The 19526-nt window shown below is 56.7% G+C and overlaps 7 protein-coding genes across 7 annotated transcripts; 3 read left to right on the top strand and 4 right to left on the bottom strand.

Moving 5' to 3' along the window:
* Positions 1 to 2330: 2330 nt before the first annotated feature.
* On the top strand, positions 2331 to 6345 carry SPBR_06400 (fungal transcriptional regulatory protein; the record flags this gene model as incomplete). Its single annotated transcript, XM_040764657.1, has 2 exons — positions 2331 to 4585; positions 4719 to 6345. 2 exons carry the CDS (start codon positions 2331 to 2333, stop codon positions 6343 to 6345), a joined length of 3882 nt encoding a protein of 1293 aa, XP_040617479.1.
* A 266-nt stretch (positions 6346 to 6611) lies between these two features.
* On the bottom strand, positions 6612 to 7742 carry SPBR_07472 (thioredoxin reductase (NADPH); the record flags this gene model as incomplete). Its single annotated transcript, XM_040765726.1, has 3 exons — positions 6612 to 7516; positions 7581 to 7643; positions 7724 to 7742. 3 exons carry the CDS (start codon positions 7740 to 7742, stop codon positions 6612 to 6614), a joined length of 987 nt encoding a protein of 328 aa, XP_040617480.1.
* Positions 7743 to 8580: 838 nt separating this feature from the next.
* On the top strand, positions 8581 to 12114 carry SPBR_06454 (ef hand domain containing protein; the record flags this gene model as incomplete). The annotated part of the gene is made up of 1 exon (XM_040764710.1): positions 8581 to 12114. One exon carries the CDS (start codon positions 8581 to 8583, stop codon positions 12112 to 12114), a length of 3534 nt encoding a protein of 1177 aa, XP_040617481.1.
* A 305-nt stretch (positions 12115 to 12419) lies between these two features.
* Positions 12420 to 12993, top strand: SPBR_07898 (uncharacterized protein; the record flags this gene model as incomplete). Its single annotated transcript, XM_040766152.1, has 3 exons — positions 12420 to 12455; positions 12584 to 12743; positions 12782 to 12993. 3 exons carry the CDS (start codon positions 12420 to 12422, stop codon positions 12991 to 12993), a joined length of 408 nt encoding a protein of 135 aa, XP_040617482.1.
* A 279-nt stretch (positions 12994 to 13272) lies between these two features.
* On the bottom strand, positions 13273 to 13848 carry SPBR_07896 (uncharacterized protein; the record flags this gene model as incomplete). Its single annotated transcript, XM_040766150.1, has 1 exon — positions 13273 to 13848. The coding sequence occupies one exon, from the start codon at positions 13846 to 13848 to the stop codon at positions 13273 to 13275; it is 576 nt and encodes a 191-aa protein (XP_040617483.1).
* Positions 13849 to 14787: 939 nt separating this feature from the next.
* On the bottom strand, positions 14788 to 16627 carry SPBR_06952 (uncharacterized protein; the record flags this gene model as incomplete). Its single annotated transcript, XM_040765208.1, has 3 exons — positions 14788 to 15613; positions 15668 to 16401; positions 16541 to 16627. 3 exons carry the CDS (start codon positions 16625 to 16627, stop codon positions 14788 to 14790), a joined length of 1647 nt encoding a protein of 548 aa, XP_040617484.1.
* A 991-nt stretch (positions 16628 to 17618) lies between these two features.
* SPBR_07043 (uncharacterized protein) lies at positions 17619 to 19304 on the bottom strand (the record flags this gene model as incomplete). The annotated part of the gene is made up of 1 exon (XM_040765298.1): positions 17619 to 19304. One exon carries the CDS (start codon positions 19302 to 19304, stop codon positions 17619 to 17621), a length of 1686 nt encoding a protein of 561 aa, XP_040617485.1.
* Between the last annotated feature and the right edge of the window lie 222 nt (positions 19305 to 19526).

A 19526-nucleotide genomic window follows, 5' to 3' on the forward strand; every position in this document is an offset into this window, starting at 1 on the left:
TAGCTATTCCTACCTTCACTCTCCGCCACAGTCTCGCCACTGTCTTACATTATCTCCGCAATGGCACCTCGTCAAATCCGACATTGTTTTAGCTGGACCCAGCCGTCAAGTGCCAAGTGTCATCTTTTATCGACTTCCTGTGGTCTTGTCGTTGATCTCCCACACTCGCTCCAATGTACGACGCGGATGTAGACTATCGAGACTATGTATGTAAACAGAGTCGACGCTAGGCCCCGCATCGCTTGGGGTCACGAAAGAAAGATGCGGAGATGCTTCAGTTGGAAAGAAAAGCGCTTAGAGAAAAGGTCTCAAGGGGATGGCAGTAAGACGGGGTAGGTTGAGAAGGCAACAAGCGGCATATCCGAAAGAGGAAAAAACATCGCGGGCCTAGGTCATAGGTCAGTCTGTCTTACATACACCGAAGTGTTGCAAGGTTCATGGTTGTCTATTACCGAGCGTTCTTACCGAACACCGCTTCCCTGAATGGACGAATGGGTGGAGCGGTGCGGGCGGAAAAGCATTTCCCAGCGACCATTCTTCCCCAACTTCCCCAGAGAAACGGCAAATTGTCAGACAGTAGCGCCGTTTTCCCCAGCGAATGTAAGCCACACGTGTGCTAATAGCGCCCATAGTGGAATTCGTGCAACCAGTGAATATTTTTGCCAGTTTCCGAGAGGACCGGATGCAATCATTTTGAATTTCAGGACATCGCCGCAATTTTGGTGTTGGCGAGCTTTGAATCATTTCTTGAGGCTATGCCGACAGATCATATTATTGTCCTCCTTTCGCCAGCTCCACGCCGAATTAGAGCAGTATTCATCCTTCCATTGGAGACAAGTAAAAGAAAATATATAAACAAATAACCACAACAGGACAATATCACCTTTAGCCCACGACTTTCTACCTGCTAGCTCATGTACGTCAAATCAGGTACTGCTTGCTGGCCATTTTAGAACCGCTGATTTCCGGCGGCCAGAGAATAAGGTAGTGTCTGGGTGCTCCCTTGGCCATTTTTGGCTTTTATTTTTATGCGTCCTTTTTTGGCCTTTTCTTATTTCTATTTTCTTTTTTTCCTCAGTTCCTTTATATCTGCTAGTGGTATCGGCAATACCAGACTCTCGGGTCTCGTGGCCAATGACCGTTCTTATATTGTACCTACGGAGTTGTTGTAATCCGTGTCAGTGTGTCTGCGTCCGAACGTCTCCGCTCCACCGTGGGTTCAAAATGGATGGTACCCTTCGAATTAGAAAGTACGACGAATGCGTCCAGGACATTTCTGCCTTATTTATTTGCTGTAAAGCATTACATCCTCAACTGTGGCTCTAGTTTGGTATGAAACCGTCTTCCCACTAGTCGCCATTTAGATGGTCTCCAGACTTGAAAAGTGGACAACCAGATAGACATGGTTCCCAGTCGACGAAACAAATGGTTGATAAACCAAAGACTATGGCCGTGGTTGCACTTTGGCGATCTTTTCCAACTAGCGTTCATCGCCAACCCACACGCCCCCTGTCCCATGAATTCATGAAATCGCCTCAGCTCCGCCGCCCTAGAGTGCCGCATACCAGTTTATGCTTTCTCCAGTATGCTGTAATTATGTCTCAATATCCAGACAGATGCCAGCCTGCCTACCTCTCCGCGTGTATTCTGCTTTTATATCTTCCTCTCACGGGGCCGGACATCTATCCCCGTACTCGGAACCCACATCCTCTCGCCTTCCGCCTCTTCTCTATCTTTGAGCTCCATTTCTGATCCACTTGCGGAAAGTGAGGACCCTGGCTCGCGTCCATTCATTGTCCATTCTCTTTTCATATTACCATTCTCGAAGTTCCTCCACACTGCAGTGTGGTGCCCATATCAACCCCTCAGACTAACCCCCATCCCTACCTCCAGTTGGTTTCTTTCTTTCTTTTGTCAACAATAGAACACCATCTTTAACTTGTTTTTATGTGGATGGTCTTTCTACCTACTTTATTCAGCCATTTGTGCTCTTTTGGCTCCCATCTCTCTCCGTCCCCTTATTTTCTTATTTTCTTTCCCCGACTAATCTGTTATTTTTTTTTTTTTTTTTTTTTTTTTTTTTTTTCCCTTTCTAACATCTTCATACTCTCACCGTTTTGGCCTGTAAACAAACACTTTGTCTACGTAACTGCGGTACAATACCCGAGCCGCTGTATACACTGTACAATTCACGACAGCACGGCACGCTCACTCATCGAATCAGCTTATACCGTCTTCTTCCAATTCTCATTACGACGCCTAGACTCTACAGCACCGTCAAGAAGCCACGATAAACAACAATAACCGACTCACGACGTCGCTTTAACACAATGGTGACTGAAACCGAGGCCGCAATCGGCGCCGCTGGTGTTACCGGTCCTACCGGTCCGGCCACCTCCGCCGCCAAAACGGCACGGGCCAAGAATCCCAACAAGGTCCGCAAGCGGGCGCCCAAAGCGTGTCTGTCGTGCCGTGCTCGCAAAGTCCGTTGTGACGTGTCGCAGCGTGGCCGACCGTGCATGAATTGCTATCTGGACAGCGAGACGTGTATTGTGACGGGCCGTGCCTCGCGGCTGCGCAAGTCGCAGCGGCCGCCGGCAAAGACTGCAACCGCAACAGGCGCAGCACCTACGACGATTTCTGCACCAGCCTCGACCGATAAAATGGCAGCGGCATCATCAGCAGGAGTAACAACTTCCCAGCCTGCGGGTGCTTCTCAAACAGAAGACCACGGCGCTTCAGCACCTAAACAGACGGCTAGCAACGGTGCGCTAAGATCGCATCCGCAGTCGCAGGTATCGCATCACGACCACAGCCACAACGACAACGACTTGCACGTTTATAATCACGCCCACCAGCACGGCTCACCACAGTCCGATACCGCGTCCCGTCGCCGGACGGTCTCCACAAATGGCTCGCCGTCCGCTATGCACGAGAGCGAGCCACCTCAGCAGCAGAAAGTGAATGAGACAATGCACACATCGCCCATGGCCGGCCCAGAGACGGACAATCTCCCACGGAACCACAACGAACATGAAGAGTCACAACAACAGCACGATGAGAAGCGCCAACACCAGCAATCACGCGGCCACCACAGCCATAGTCATCAAAACCATAAACATAACCACATTCACTCCCACGATAGCCACCAACGCCGCTTCAACAACTTCCACGACGACCTTCGCAGTGGTCCGAGCACCGATTTCCTCGGATCGGCAACTGGTGCCCCGAGAATGGGTATGGGCATGGGAGGTGCGACGCCCTGGGCGGCCGAGCAACGACTCAACAGCAACGCCGACATCACATACTCGTACTACCCGTTCCTGGCCATCAGCAACATCTCGGGTATCCTGCCGCAGGACGTCAACTACCTCGAGCTGCAGGGCTGCTTGCGTGTTCCAACGCGCTCCATCCTTGACGAGTTTTTGCAGCAGTACTTCTTGCACGTCCACCCGCTGCTGCCCCTCTTCAACGAGGGTGACTTCTGGGAGCTGTACTGCCAGCAGGGCACCAGCAGCGTGTCGTCTGGAGGGCGCCTGTCGCTGCTTGTGTTCCAAGCGCTGCTGTTTGCGACGTGCAACTTTGTGTCACGCACCAGCATCCGCGCTCTCGGCTTCCCGACCATCCGCCTGGCACGCGCCGCGTTGTACCGCCGCTCCAAGCTGCTGTACGACTTTGAGACGGAGTCGTCGCCGGCGGCCATTGCGCAGGCCGCGCTGCTGCTCAGCTTCTGGTCGCCCTCGACCAACCTGGGCACCAAGAACCCCAACACGGCCTGGCTCTGCACCGCCATCCAGCAGGCCAAGCTCGCCGAAGCCAACCACTACGCCTCACTGCCGCCCGACAGCCGCCGCGCCAACGCCCTCAAGCGCCTCTGGTGGTGCTGCATCATCCGCGACCGCGTCATGGGCCTGGGTGTGCGCCGCGGCATCCAAATCACTCGTGCCCACTTTGACCTCGAAGCCAATCCGCCGCTCACGCGTGCCGACCTCGCCGACGAGATTGAGCGCTCGCGCGTCTACAACCCAGGCACCAAGTCGTGTCTGATTGAGATCCTCGTGCACATGATTGAGCTGTGCGTGGTGCTGACCGACATCTTGACACTCGTGTTCCCCCAGGACGACACGCCGGGCTGGGGCCGCCAGATGGCCGACAGCGATGCTGGACGCGTGCGCCAGTGCAAAATTGAGCTGCGTCGCTGGTACAAGGACGTGGCCCTCAAGTTCCCCATGTTCGGCGGCAGTAGCGGCAGCAGTGACGGTTCGCCGGGCAACTCGTCGGGCCATGCTGGCGGTGGCGGTGTCGCGCGTCTAGCCAACGGCGGCCGTGAGTTCTACCACGACTCAGTGATCCTGTACACAAACCTCATGTATATGTACTACCACTCGTCGCGTGTTGCCCTGTGCCATCACGAGGTGCTGCACATTGCCGTGGCCAATGCCACGCCCGGTTTTGCGAATGGAAACAAGGCGGTCCCCGTCATCTACGAGAACCGTTATGAGCTGCAGGATGCTGCATCTGGTGTCACTGAGTGCTTGAAGGAGTTGATCCAGTTGCGTCTGGCTCGCTGGCTGCCCATTAGCGCGTACGTTTCTTCCTTCCTTCTTTGTTGCAATGCGTTTTTGCTTTTGCTTTGCTCCTTCCTCTTATATCCATTCCTGCCCTCCTTCCTCTCGACCGTCCCCCTCCCCATCGCACCTTCTCTAACTGTCGTCTAGCGTGGCCTGCACGGCTTTGCCCCTTTTCCTGCACATTCTCGATGTCAAGCTTTCGACGTCGGCCACCAACAACAACGGTCACAACAATGGCAACCCGTCGGCCAAGACGCCCAACGAAGGCAGCGGCGCCGATGGCAACTCGACGTCCGCCAGTTCTGCCCTCAAGCAGCACCGCCTCAACATCCTGATCGAAGCCATGAAGACCTACCAGCCGCAGTACGACGGTGTCGACTGGGTCAGCGAGACCATTCGTCATATTGTCAACCTGGCCCAGCTGGATGGGCCGGCGGCACCCGGTGCCAATGGGAACGGTGGAAACGACGGTAGCAATGGCGGCAACAACAATGGCGGCATCTCCGACTGGACCGACATTCTGGCGTCCAACCCGTCCTGGTACCTGCGTCTGGCCTTGACTATGGATTTGGCATTGAGCAAGAACCGCATGCCTGAAGAGCGGGACTTCCCTGTCGGCCTTCGAGGTCTGTTTACCGCCGGCTTCAGCTCGATACGCAACCTGCGTCTGGGCTACAACAAGGATGGGAGCCGGACCAATAACAATAATGACAACAACGGAAATGGTAATAACGAAAGCAGCAACAGCGGGCACGGTGGAAACAGTGGCAACATGAATAAGGACAATGATAGCAACGCCAAAGCAAACTCCAGCGAGGTTCGCAGCACTCCGTTCCCGCCTGCCAACAACTCCAACTTGGGCAACATGACAAACTCGCAAACCAACAACCTCAATGGCATGTCCATAGACAATTTCAACGGCATGAACATGCATGTTGTAGCCGGTTCCCCGCAGCAGCGGCCGCGGCCGCAGCAGCCAATGCCAACGGTTCCGACACCCGATATCGTCAACATGATGGACGATCCTGCGTCTATGACCGCTGCTATGGACGCTATGGACGCTATGGGCGCTATGGGCAGCATTGGTGGTGCTAACGGCCTGGTGGTTTTTCCCGGTGGCGTACCAGGTGATATGGGTGACTTCCCTGGCGGTGACTACTCGGCCGCGTTTATGCTGGCACCGCACCACCTCGCTATGAGCATGGGCATGGCCATGGGCATGGACATGGACATGGATCTGGGCGACATGGATATGGACATGTCTGCTTTCCCGCCCAACGCCTTGCTCAAGCCAGGCATCGTGACCCAGCTTCCGTCCTCGGACGAGGAAATGACGCCTGCGTCTGTGTCGGTCGGCACCACGAGCAGCGAGGCTGCCAACTCGCCACAAGCCCAGCAGCAGCAACAGGCGCAGCACAACTTCAGGGCCCAAAACAGCCATCCTGTTCAGAACCAGCACCACGCGCACCTGCACAATGATGGAGCGATGCTGGATGCCTATACGTTCAACAATGGCAACGTCGGGGGCGGTAGCGACAGTCCCGGCACGACAATCACTGACATAGACGACTACCATGATCCTAGTCACTACCGTCATCCTGCGGGCAGCGCTACCAAGCACGCCAGCAGCAGCAAGCAGAACAAGAGCGGCCGTCATGAGGCTAAAGGAGACGAGTGGATGGAGCCGTTTTGGGACGATGAGGTGCCTGATATGCGCGAAGGTGACCGGGACACAGCGCAGGCCCTGCTCGAGGCCATTGGCGAGAACGCATAGATGGTAGACCACAATACCACATCACAAGAGGTATGGGGTAAGGTCACGGAATTGGGTTAAATATTGGAAAGCACGTACAAACGGGGACCAGCACGTTAATGTTGATATAGTTACGGTTTATTTTTCATTGATTTTAATTGATCACGCAACTTCCTTGTTTCTCTTTGCCATTCAAAAAACCATCATTTCCTCTAACGAGTCTTGTATATCGTATATATAAAATAGTCTAGAGTTGGACATGTCCACCTATCGTTCGTACCGAACATCTACAGGCTGCTCTTCGCCGTCTCCTCCTCATCCTCGAGCTCAGCTAGGTATTTTTCTGCCTCAAGCGCCGCCATGCAGCCGGTACCCGCGCTGGTGATCGCCTGCCGGTACCGCTTGTCCTGCACGTCGCCAGCTGCAAATACGCCAGCAATGTTGGTCAGCGTCGTGCCGGGTGTCGTTTTAATATAGCCCTCGTCGTCCGTCTCCACCTGGCCCTTGACGAGGGCCGTCGCCGGGTCGTGGCCAATGGCATAGAACAGGCCAGAGGCCGCCAGCGTCTCCGTCGCACCGGTCTTGGTGTCCTTGATCACCAGTTCGCTCATCAGACCCCTGTCGTCGCCCTTGACCTCGACACCCGCCGAGTTCCACCGCACCGTCACCTTCTTGTGTGCCAGTAACCGCTTCGCCATAATGTTGCTCGCCCGCAGCTTGTCGCGGCGCACCAGCACCGTCACGTGGCTTGCGTACTTGGTCAAAAACATGGCCTCCTCGGCAGCCGAGTCGCCACCGCCAATCACAACCAAGTGCTTATCGCGGAAGATGGGAACGGCGCCGTCGCACACAGCACACGCGGAGATACCGTTTTGCCAGTACTGTTCCTCGCCGGGCAGGCCCAGGCGCCGCGCAGACGCGCCCGTCGCCACAATGACGGCGTCGGCCGTGTGGAACTCCTCGGGGGACCACTCGGTCGCATATTTGAAAGGACGCACGGACAGGTCGAGCGAGCTGACGGTCTCAGAGATGATCTCGGTGCCAAAGTGCTCCGACTGCTTGCGCATGCGGTCCATGAGCTCGCCGCCCATGACGCCGTCGGGGAAGCCGGGGAAGTTCTCGACGTCGGTCGTGGTCGTCAGCTGGCCGCCAGCCGCGATGCCGTTGGCCATGAAGCCCTCATAGAGGACGGCTAGGCGTGTTAGCGTTTTCTTTATCAAGTCTCTTTCCATAATGCCAAGGAACGTTCGACATACGCTTCAGGTTGGCGCGGGCCAGGTAGACGGCAGCCGTGTGGGCAGCAGGCCCGGAGCCGATGACTGCGCTTGTTAGCCAATGTTGCACAAAAATAAACGCGGCCACGTCCCACGACCGGCCTGGGACACAATAATATACTTACTAACAACCTTGCTGTGCATAGTCCTGGTGCTCAACTTGTGCAGCTCGCTGGGCGTGTTCTTTTTGGGCGTGGTAGTTGTAAAGGCAGCGATCCAGAGACCAGAGGCACCCGTTCGCAGGGTGCGCCGCGAAAATGAGGAAAACAGCGTGGCGACGTGTAAAGTCGTGTCGGGAAATGGGAAGACAAAGCGGATCGTGCTGATCGTGTGAGGTCGTGTGTCGTGGTGCGAGGGAAGTTTTTTATATGAAGGGTCGCGCGAAGAAGATTCTAGTGAGAACGCCACTATTTCAAATGGACTCTCGGCGCGACCGCGGGGTGGAAGTTTGAGGAATCGGGGACGGCTGTGTTAGCGCTCTTAGTACCTGTTTGGGCGGGCTGACAGATCAATTTTAGTGGTCGGTCCTGCCAAATGGTCCCTTGACCCAACAGCTCGTTCCTCTTTCCTGTCGCCGAGGCTGTCCGATTTGGACCGCTATCCACTTTTGTTTATTACATAATCCGACTTGCCGCTCCTGCCTTATGGGGCCTGGGGGCCTATGAGCTACGGCAAGCTAAAGTGTTCGCGGAAAGAGCTTCGCGTTGCAGTCTGACCAAAAGCCGCAAACAACACCAACGGCTTCAATCGTCGTCACAATATCTACGTTAGCAGTCTTCACATCCTCACCCGGTAGCTCGATACGCCCTTTATCCAAACTGCGGCGTTGTCTACCGAATTAGCAGCTATGACCTGCGACCACCGGGCCAATACCCGATTGTAGACCCAACAGCCCTTTCGGCTCAGCTTCTCGAAGCGACTCTCCTGAAAGCTCTCTCACCTTCTCAAGCCAGCCCCTGGCAGTCGCCTGGCCGCGCTCGCCATGGACTCATCACCAGGCTCGGGTGTATCGACCCTCCTGAAGCCTCGTGTCCTCGCTGTCGTCGTCATCACCACCACGGCGGTTCTCAGTCTCGGCGCTGGAATATGGTACGAGAGCTGGCGGCAGCGGAGAGCCGACAATGCAGAGCTTGCCGCGGGTGGTGGCCTGCATCGACGTAACGCCGTTCGACGCCCGCGACGCGGCTCCCATACCGATGGACCTAGTGGCTCGGCCACCGAGCCCCAAACTACGACACACATCGACGAATCAGCAGCTGCACCTACCACCGACGAGAATAGCATTAACAATGTGCGCCCTCTACAAGGCGAGGATCGCGAAGCAACAGTCGTCGACGACGGCGAAATGGACGAGCGGTGGCTGGACGATATAGGCCCGCCAAACTCCGTGCAGCGCGCTGGTCATAACATTGTCAACCTCTTGTTCCGCGTGTCCGAGGACAATGCCCGCCGCAGTTCTTATGTGCATCGCGGCTGTGCGTGCAACGCCTGTGGCATCGTGCCCATCCGCGGCATCCGCTACCGCTGCGCCAACTGCGCCGACTTTGATTTGTGCGAGACGTGCGAGTCTCAGGGCCTGCACATCAAGACACACATCTTCTACAAAGTGAAGGTGCCTGCACCTCCGTTCGGTCCGCGCCAGATGCAGCCGGTGTGGTATACGGGCGATCCGGACGGCTTTGTGCGGGGCCTACCCAAGTCACTGCTGTCGCGCCTGGTGCGCGAGACTGGTTTTGAACGCCAGGAGCTCGAGGCGTTTTGGGAGCAGTGGACATATATGGCCAATACGGAGTGGCGTGACGACCCAGACGGCCTGTGCCTCGCCATGGACCGCAAAACGTTTGAGCGGTGCCTTGTGCCCTCGGGTGGTTACAGACACGCGGCACCGAATCTGATCCACGACCGCATGTTTGCCTTTTACGACACTAACAATGACGGGCTAATCGGCTTCTCCGAGTTTTTGCACGGACTGTCGTACCGCAAGCGCAAGGATAAGCTCCGCAAGATCTTTGAGGGCTACGACACGGACCGCGACGGACTGGTCAACCGGCGCGATTTTCTGCGCTTCTTCCGCGCCTACTACGTGCTCTATAAACAGATGCACAAGGACATCTTGGAAGGGCTGGATGACCAAGTCATGAGCAGCATTGAGACTCACCAGCTGGTCGGCAACAGACAACCTCTCAGCAGCTTCTTTGGACGCGACGGCCGACTGCCGCACGCTGACACGCGGCGCATGATGGGCGGCAAGTATATTGACCATGCGATGGGCGAGGTGCGAGTGACAGACGGTGCGGACGGTGTGGTGGCCGAGGACCGGCCCGACATGGCAGACCGCGAAGAGCTGCTGGCGCTTCTCTACACGCGTACCGAAATCCGCCTTAATGGAGAGGGCATTTTTGAGGAGAGATACTTTGCAAGCAACGACAATAGCGGCGACGAGCACGACGACGGCCCGGCCGTTGTTAACTATTGGGATGCTTTGCTTAACCCGCCGCGAACCGTAAATGAGCTCCCTTCGCTTCTCATGGGCCAACGCGATCCGTCAGATCGTAACGATGTTTTTGCTTCAAATCATGGCAACGAATACGAGCAGGGCGACGACAGTGTGGCCATGGGCACCGCCGAGATCCGGGAAGTGCTCGCGGGCGGCGGTCGCACAAACGTAAGCGCCGAAACCAACAGTGACGACAATGCATCCACTACGGCCGTCATTGACCAGCCATTGCCTCCCTCGCGGGCCTCTACATCCGAAAGACACGCTGGGAATGCGACTGCACACGCAACTACAAATGCAAACGGGTCGGCGGCAAACAGAGATCCAGCCCAACGCATCTCTCGAAATCAGCCGGGCATGCCAGGGGAGGGCGTGTCCCAACTGGACAGTTCGACGGCCGAACAGCAAGATGCGATTACGAACAACCCGCGGACCCGTTTCAATCCTTGGCGGACACCGACGGCAGGCCAGCTGAGCGCAGGGGAGGAAGCTTTCATGCGAGCGCATCTTACCAAGGCTGCCAAGGTCACAGCACGGCGCAAGCTGCACAACCGGTGGATGCGGCGGCAGTTCTATCTGGACGAGGAAGAGGGCGCCGTGGCACCGAGCGCCTGGAAAGATGACGAAGATCTGCTCGCCGAGGGTGAAGCGTCGTCATCAAAATCAAAAGCAAAAGCGGCGCCTGCCGACTCCGGCAAGGCGGAACACTCACGCAGCCGCCTGGCCGACATCCCCGAAGCGGAGCGCGACGCGGGCCGCGAGGTGTTGTATCAGGTGATGCAACAGGCGTTCAACGAGCTGCTGGATATTTTGTTCTTGCGAAAAGAAAATCTGGCGATCGAGTCCGCTGAGTCGAAGCAAGACCGCGACAAGTATCGCCACCTATTTGAGCACCTTTCCGTGGAGCCCGGGATTGGAGTTAGCAACAAAATACCCTCTCCACCGCATAAGAAGGCGGCCAGGTCGACGTCTGCTGCCGATAAGGCCGTCAGCGACATGACGCTGGAGGAGATGCTGGCGGAGACAGGGTACGAGGTGATTGGCGGTGTGCCGACGGAAAATCTGGACCCGCCGCGCTCGGTAGTGAATGGTAGCGCAAACGCCAGCTCCAATACCGACATGATGACAGCAGCGACAACGACGGCCACGGCGCCCGAAGCAAACGATGCCGAGATTGGTGCCGTGGAAGAGGTACTTGAGGAAATTGTCGATGACGATAGTGGGGAACCAAAGAAAGATGTGGTTACTGAAGCGGCTCCCGAGCCAGCCTTCGAAGAACAAGTTGAGGTCGTGGATACCGTAGGAAAGAACACTCCTGGCCGCCCAGCCGGCGATATTCTCGAGACTCTGGACGACGTGCCCGAAATCTCGCTCACCGCAGTCGCCGAGGTTGATAAAGACCACCGCGACCCGACCCTACCGCATTTCCGGCCCAACACCCAGGCTGAGTATGAGACATTGGTGGCACAGCAGGAGTCGGCCCGGGCCCCGTCACAGGCAGCTTCTCTTGTTGCCGCATCCACCGCTGCTACAGTGGCCACGAGCTCTGAGGGACGCAGCTCACCTGGTACGGCAACACCACCCGTTGACGACGAACCGTCTACAGATGCCGGCCGGGACAAGGCGGCGGGCACGGAGCCGGAAGGGATTGAAAAGGATGAAAAGGATAAAGGCAAGGGCAAGGCCGAGGTTACTCCAACCCTAGAATCAGGCCGTCCGGGTAAGGACAACAAGGACCAACGCAACGGATCACATTCGAGTGACGCGGTTAATACCAAGAGCGCAGACAACAGTGATACGGCCAACAGCAACACCGCTCCCGCTCCAGAAGAGGCTGACATTCCCCTGGCAACCCTCAAGCAATGGAAGCGGCTGGATCTCGCCGAGCAGGAGGCACAGGTGCGGGGCGGCTGGGGAAAGCTGAGCTACGAGGAGTTTGAGCTCATTTTTAAGCAGGAAGAGCAAACACCGAACAGGCTCGACTACTTGGGGAGCTGGATCGATTTTTGCATACCCTAGAACGGCAGTCGATTCCGCCACAAGATGTACACAGTCACACCATCCTCACGTTTTGCGCTGGAGTAGGAAAACAACCAAGCATAGCTATCTATCAAGCGTTTAGGAATAAAACAGGCGTTTATCTTCTACCTTTCTCGGGGGTGAGGGGGGAATAAAAACAAATGAAAGTTGAGAACGAAACATAAATAGTCGTCTTGGATTGCATCTCTTCTTGGCCTTCTCTGGTATTCTATTTCCATAATCTTTGACTAAAGCCACATCGTGGATGGGAAGCTCCAAAAGATGAACTGTTGATCGAACTTTCTATGTCACATCAACAAGGATCAACAGCCAATGACTATGTTACTTCGTTGTTTCAATGCCCACTCGTCTTACACAGCCAACATTCTCCGCGCTTCACCACTTCGCATTCAAATTTTGATGTGCACTCCACATTCTGTCCTGTCGTCCTCACATCTGGCCCATCGAGGGCATCTCTGGCACATCTGCCGAGGACCGCAATGCATACACGCGGATCCGCCTGCTGCCCGTGGCCAAGACTAAGAGTCTGGTGGAAGATGCGTTCAGCAAGGGCGCCAAGCTCGAGGGTGGCGTCGACTTGGCGACGGCGATCACAGAGGACGGCGGCCGTATGCGGCCGCTAGTTGTCTCGGGCATCACCAAGTAGATGGACCTGTTTTATATGGAGAGCTTCGCGCCGACGGTGGGCCTCTTGAGGTTGACACAGAAGAAGAAGCGATTGCACTGGCCAACGACACCGAGTACGTGCACGACGAGACGATCCTGCCACACGGCGGCATGAAATCGAGCGGCGTCGGGCGGTTCGACGCAAACTTGTCCGAGTGGGTGCAAACCAAGTCCATTGCCTACCGGGTGTAGGGTGTTCAAGAACGCAGAGAAACAAGACGAAGCGGGACATGTTACTGAGATTGCATACATTTCTGTGTTTTCATTCAAGTTTATTGATTTTTTTTCTTTTTGGGGGGATATTTGGAGTATGACCCATTACGAGTCCGTCCATGGACTCGAGAGAAGAGTTTGCAGCAATGAATGTCAATGATAAACGTCAAATATCAAATGTCGCAGCATTAAAGTGTGCTCCAATTCGCTGCAACCCAACGCATAATCCAATCACCAGCTGTTTGTGGCCGCCGGTCTTTACAGGTACGCAACCAGACCAACAATGGCAGCCGCCGCCAGCAGCAACGGCCGGCCCAGGCTCAGCGTGCCCCACCGGTCCACCAGCTGCTTCGCCGACGCCTCCTCTTGCGCCGTGTAGACAGTGCCGGCACCGGCCGCACGGTCGGCCTTGGACAGCTGTGCGTCCTCCTCGGCCTGCGCGGCCTTGGCGACGAGCTCCTTGTTGGTGGGGCGCAGGATCAACAGCGTGTAGGGGACAATGGAGAGGCACAGGCCGGCGGCGACGAGCGGCAGGGTGCTGGCGGAGACTTCGATGGACGAGGGCGTCGCGGCGTTGGCCGTCCTGTAGTAGACAAAACCAAACGCGGCAGCGGCCGTGGCAGCGGCACCGGGGAAGACGATCTTGCCAGCATGGAAGGCGCGGCCCCACTGGCGCAGCATGACGGCGGTGGGCGACTCAAGCAGGCGAGGGACGAGGAACGTCGAAAGGCCCAGGGAGCCACCAGCGGCGGCGGCACTGAGGAAGATGGAGGCCGCCTGGGCGCCGCGGACGGCGTCCGAGGTAACCGCGGGGGCGTTGAAGGAGATAGACATGTTGTGCTGACTGTGGCGTGTTGTTGCAAGAGGTTGTTCGAGATGGTTGAGAGGTTGAAGGAGTTGCGTGATGCAGTGAAAAAGTAGAGTTGAGTGGAAGATGTGAGCAAAATGAAAGATGTACAGAGCTTGAGCTATGTGCCCAATTATATGTCTCAATGGGAAGTCGTGGTTTGTCTGCATCGGCGGGGAAAGAACAACCAGGAACCAAGACGAAGCAGGAAACAGCTCTCTGGTGGTTGACGTCATGCATTCAGGCAGAAGCTAACGTGACTTGTGGGGCTTCAGGGGACGCCGCTAGCTTACCCGGTCCGCGAGCAGAAGTGCCTGAAACGGTGCTCGCGACCACTGGACGTTCTGTGGATAGCGCCAAAATACGATCAATGACAGCTGGCAGTCCGCCAACGTGGCAAGCGGCGAAAAACGGCGGAACCCACGAAAAGCAGACGTCTGGCATATTCCGCGGATACTCTCGAATGCATGTCGTATGACGATATTCTGTATAACCTCGGATGTCAACGTAAGGTGTGAGGCGGGTTACAATTTTCACACATATACGACGTATGTGCAGTCAATCAGTCTGTGGTGTTGTCCCCGTAGTTCCTTTGTATTTACTCTGTATTCTCTGCCTATCTAAATGGCTGGCAGGATATTGTGAGCTGCTGTATATGATAAAAGGCAAGACAAAAGTCGGAGGAACTCGCTCCAACTCGGGCCAGACGCTCGAGACGACAGAACAAAAACTGGAACGAAGAAGGTAGAGCCCAGTCCACAGAAAGAATCAAACAGAACAAAGAAAGAACACAAGCAAAGACCACGCAACTCCTCAGACTCCACTGTTTTTCCAATCGTTCTCGTTCTTGCGGGTTCCTTGACACGTCTCTCAAAGTTGCCAGGTTGACGCCAACACGCCACTCGGCTCTCGACACACTGGACAGCTCACCAGACAATCCGGTTGTACATGTCCTGGGTCAGCAGGTCCGACACGTTGCCGCCATCCATCTCGGTCGCCTGGTCGCCGCCGCAGCCGCTGCAGCTGCACCAGAAGCCAAAGCGCTCAAACAGCATGCGCCGCGACTTGCCGTACGAAATGAGCAGCTCGGCGCCCTTGGCAATGCGGCCAACGGCCGTGAGGGTCAGCACGTCTTGGTGGCGGTCGTAGCGGTAGCCGACGTTCTGGGAGGGCGACGCGCTGCAGGCGTGGTTGAAGCGCGAGGCGACAATGAACAGGCCGTCGAGCTCGCCGGCGACAAATGTGTTGGCAGTCCAGATCTGCTCGTCGCGGGAGGCACGGGGGTCCGGGTGGTGGCCGGTGAGGGCGTCGAACTGGGCGCGGTCGGCTGTGGACAGGCGCGCGAGCTCTTGGATCAAGTGCATCATGTTGGTGCGCACGAGGGGCCGCTCGACCAGCAGGTGCTCGCCACGGAAAATGTCGCGCATGGCAAAGCAGCCAAGGCCACCAAGAGCCGAGGGGCGCACTTCAAACATGCCGTTGACCTGGAGGGTGGGCGGCGGGACAGGGTTCTGGAACGTGTCGGGCGTGCCGGTCGTGTCGGACGAGGTAGGCCTGGGCAGCGTCTCCGAGGCCGTGTGGGAGGTAGACGTAGAAGCAGTAGCGAGGGAAGCGTCGTCGGCGGCAGTAGCAGCAGCAGCAGCGTCGTTGGCCGGAACAGTCACGATCGTTGGCGGGCACATGGACGGAATGTCAATGTAGCACAGCCCGACAGCCGTCTTGACCACGTTCTTGCGCAACATGGGAAGCAGCCTGTGTTGTTGTGTTAGCAGAGGATTAAAATGGGGCGCAAGGCGCAAGACGTACGGAGACTCCAGTCGGTACACGCGCAAGCCGTCCTTGAAACCCCAGACGCGGAACTTGTCGGCAGCGTCGTCATCGCCAGTCGGGTACTCGAGCTCGACAACGCAGGGCTGCGGCGGGACACGGGGACGCTGGCAGTGTGGGCGACAGCCGTTGCGAAGACGCACTTTGGCCGTCAGGGCGCCTCCAGGGAGCTTGCCAGCGGAGCGCTGCTGGAGACAGTCGGCGCGGCCAAGGACAGAGAGGAAACCGTGGGCGTTGTTCACGGTGGTGCGGACGCGCTCGTCGGCGCGGATTTCGAGCTCCGACATGTCAGAACCGCAGGATGAGGCAGCGTAGTCGTCGCTGCGGTCCGACAAGACGTAGTCGGAGTTGGGGAATGAGGTATTGGGTGTGGCAGGTTCGGGTGTTGTGGCGTCGTTCGTGCTGCGGTTGTTGTTGTTGTAATCGTAATCGTCGTCGTCGTCGTCGTCGTTGTTGGGAGAGGAGGAGGAAGTGGAGGCGTCGTCCCGTTCAGTGCATTCCTTCCCGGCTAGAGCCTGGGCCTCAGTCTTTGCCTCGAGATTGCTTTGTCTGATCTCGTAGAGTCTGCATGGGACGACAGAGTCGTCCACGTCGTCCTCGTCACCCTCGTCCTCGTCACCCTCGTCGGCCGTTTCTGCAGAGTCAACCGAGCTGGCGGCTCTTTCTTTGCGTGCCTTCTTAGCCGCAGCCTTCTCTTCTGCCTTTACTTCTCTCTGTATGCGTAGTTTCCATGTTAGTTATGTGCTTCCCAATGTAATACCAAGAAGGGAAGGAGCGGGTGGGGCGATGTTTTCGTGACAGTCACCCCGTTTGGGAAGGAGGGTAGCAACGCTCTGTGCAGAAGAAACGTACCTTGAACTGGCGGATCTTTGATCTGTTGCGCTCCTCGTCGCTGGACTCATAGAGCCCAAGGACTCGGAGGCGCTCGATCAAAGGCATAACGCCTTTATTGCGGCTGGGAGAGAGAGAGAGAGGGAGATAGAGCCGAGGAGAGGGTGCGAGAGAGAGCGCGAAAAAGGGGAGGTTGGAGTGAGGATGAGGTAGGAGAGACGCGGAGAGCAAGGAAATAGGGTGAGAAAGCGTGTGTGAGCGTGAGAGATGGAGGGAGAGGAGAGGCAAGACACTGATTCGAGTGCTGAAGGTCGTTGACGGGGTAAGGTCCGGGTGCTTTGATTTACAAAGCACCAATGTTGAGTCAGGCTGAAGGAAAGAAGAAGGAGGATGAGGAGAGACAGAAGAGGTCGGGTTACCGAGATATTTATACCGGGGACTGAGAGTGCAGATTCGGGGAGAACAGCGTCCGGTTGAATAGCAAACGGAAGATGAGTCGGGGGTCATGACAAACAGTAGCAGTTGGTCATGGTTGGGTAGATGAGGAGCTGGTCTGAATGTGAGGTCAGTGCTTGCCAACGGAGGCTGATTGCGTTGTGGATGTGGGTTGGGGTGGAAAGCGAGGCAGAAGTAAAGGCATCATGATATTTGGAAAGATGAGTGACAAATGACGGCGACATCGACGGGCAGATGAGAAGTACATGAAAAGTAAGAGGATATCGCAGACATGGAATGGCCGTGATGCCAGAGTCGCAGATGCAGTCAAAAAAGAATAACGAAACGTGCAGAGTCTAAAGCTTCGCACATTGTATCTTCACTTTCATGACGATCCAGCCGTGTAAATATATAACGCGACTCTGCTTGTCATATTTCAGCTCAAACTACAAATCTTTTCACTTAGCTTTCATTGCTATACTCCTCTACCTCAAGATATTCAAAATTTCAATATGGTTGTTACCTTGGAACCAGTTTATTTCAACCTTTCCCGTGGCCATCGTTCCGTCTCAGATGTCCACAATCTATCTGTTCACTGCTTCTCTTCGAGTGGCACCCTATCAATACTTCTACTTCCATCTTAGTAAACCCCCTCCGCTTCTATCTAATTCTGCCGTAGACACCAGAGTACAGAAGCGTGTGGCACGTCTTGCGCCCGCTCCAGAACGGCCAGCTGCGACGAGTGCGTAAACACGCGGTCCAGCAGGGCCAGCGGCGGCGGATCAAAGGGCGGAATGTCGGGGAGAAGGGCACGGTTTCCTCCCGTCGCAGCACTGTCGAAGGCCTCTGTCTCGGCAAGCGACGCCCGGATCAGGCGCTCACGGCAACCGGCCAGAAGCCACTCGCACTTTTTCTGGAGCAGCCACTCCAGGGCGCGATGTGGCTCGACGTCGCGGACAAACTGCTGGTGGAGGTGGTGGCCATGGTCATCGTGGCCGAGGGCGTCGTTTTCGTGGTCATGCTCGTGATCGTGATCAAGATCATGATTGTGGTGGTGTTGGGGCTCTTCGTCGCTCTCGTCAGCTGCATCGCCTCCCCCACCTTGGTGGTATTTTTGTGTACACTGTCGGCAGGTCAAGCGCGGCACCTTCTCCTTGTCTTGCCCATCTTCTCCATAGCCATGGATGTGGTGCGCTTTGACATAGCCGCCATAGTAGCATTCGGGCGTGACAAAGCCGGTGCGACGGAGAAACTCAGCGGTAGCCAGCAGCCGCAGCAGTCGGTCGAGGTCTTGGAGGCGCAGATCGAAGAATACTTGGTCGTCGCGGAGGTCGTCGGCGCCAGCGTCGTTGCCACCACCTGGAGAGCGTCGAGTATGCCGCCCACCTGTCCGGTGCACTAGATTGTCTTCCCGCCGCCGGCCATCCTGGCGCACCGTGGCCTCGTCTTCGTAAACGTCCGCGAGTTGGCCAAAGTGGCCCTGCAGGATGCTGTCGCAGACTGTAAGTCCAAAGGGGTTTTCTTCGGTCTCCATATCTTCCTCTTCGCCGTCCACATCAACGTTCATATCAACGTCCTTACTGTCACCACCACCTCCGTCGTCACCACTGCCTGGCTCGTTCTGGGGACACAGATGCCGGTCAAGGAACCACAGATCGCGCGGCGCGCTGACAGAGAAAAAGAACCATGCCAGCTCCGCCTCGGCCTCTGCGGCGGCGTGTGCTGCCTCACGGGACGCAATGGCAAGCCGACGAAGGAAGCTGTTGTCGTCGCTTGACGCCGTTTCGGTCTCTGGCTCGCCGGCCAACGCCATCCGCATGCTCGCGTCAAATCCCCACTGCCGCGCCGTGTCTGCAAACGGCCGTTTGTCGTACGAGTACGGCGGCACCAGTGGCCGCGCATGTCCCGGCACGCGTTCCTGTACAATCCGCTGCAGCAGCCAGCGGACGTGTGCAATGTCGGGCGTCCACAGCGGGTGGACCAGGATGGCCGTCAGCTTGGCGCAATAGTCAACGAACCCGGCATTGCCTCCATCGCCCCCTCGTTGGCTTGGGAGGTGCGGCCGCAGCCCGTACCGAAACAGGTCGTCCAGGCCACAACGAAAACGGTGCTGCAGCACCTCCCACAAGCGCAGCTCGGCGTCAAAGGGCGCCAGGGTGTTGGGCGGCACGTCCGCCTGGAACATGCGCATCTGCTCGAGCTGGAAGCGCTCAAATTCGGGCGATGCGACAAATTCCTTGCTGCGCAGGGTCTGTTCGCGGGCGACGCTCCATAGACCGCGCTGGAACAGGTCGTCTGCCAAGCCAAACATGCTGCCCGGGAGCAGACTGCGGACATGGGCATCAGTCATTGGCGGTACCTGTTGCTGCGTTGAGGGGGAAGGGCCGTCGTCGACATCGGGATGGATAGAAGACGCTGGGAGTCCGTAGCTGCCTTCCGGTTCATGGTCGGAAGTTCCAACAACTGTAGACGTCCTCGGCTTTTGCGAAATCCGCTTTCCCTTTGTCTTCCCATTTCTTTGCCGTCTCGCTGGCGTGCCTCGTTTTCCTGTTTTCTGCCTCTTGTTCGTTGC

Source organism: Sporothrix brasiliensis, assembly GCF_000820605.1.
Source record: "Sporothrix brasiliensis 5110 chromosome Unknown Cont20, whole genome shotgun sequence".
Lineage (NCBI taxonomy): Eukaryota > Fungi > Ascomycota > Sordariomycetes > Ophiostomatales > Ophiostomataceae > Sporothrix > Sporothrix brasiliensis.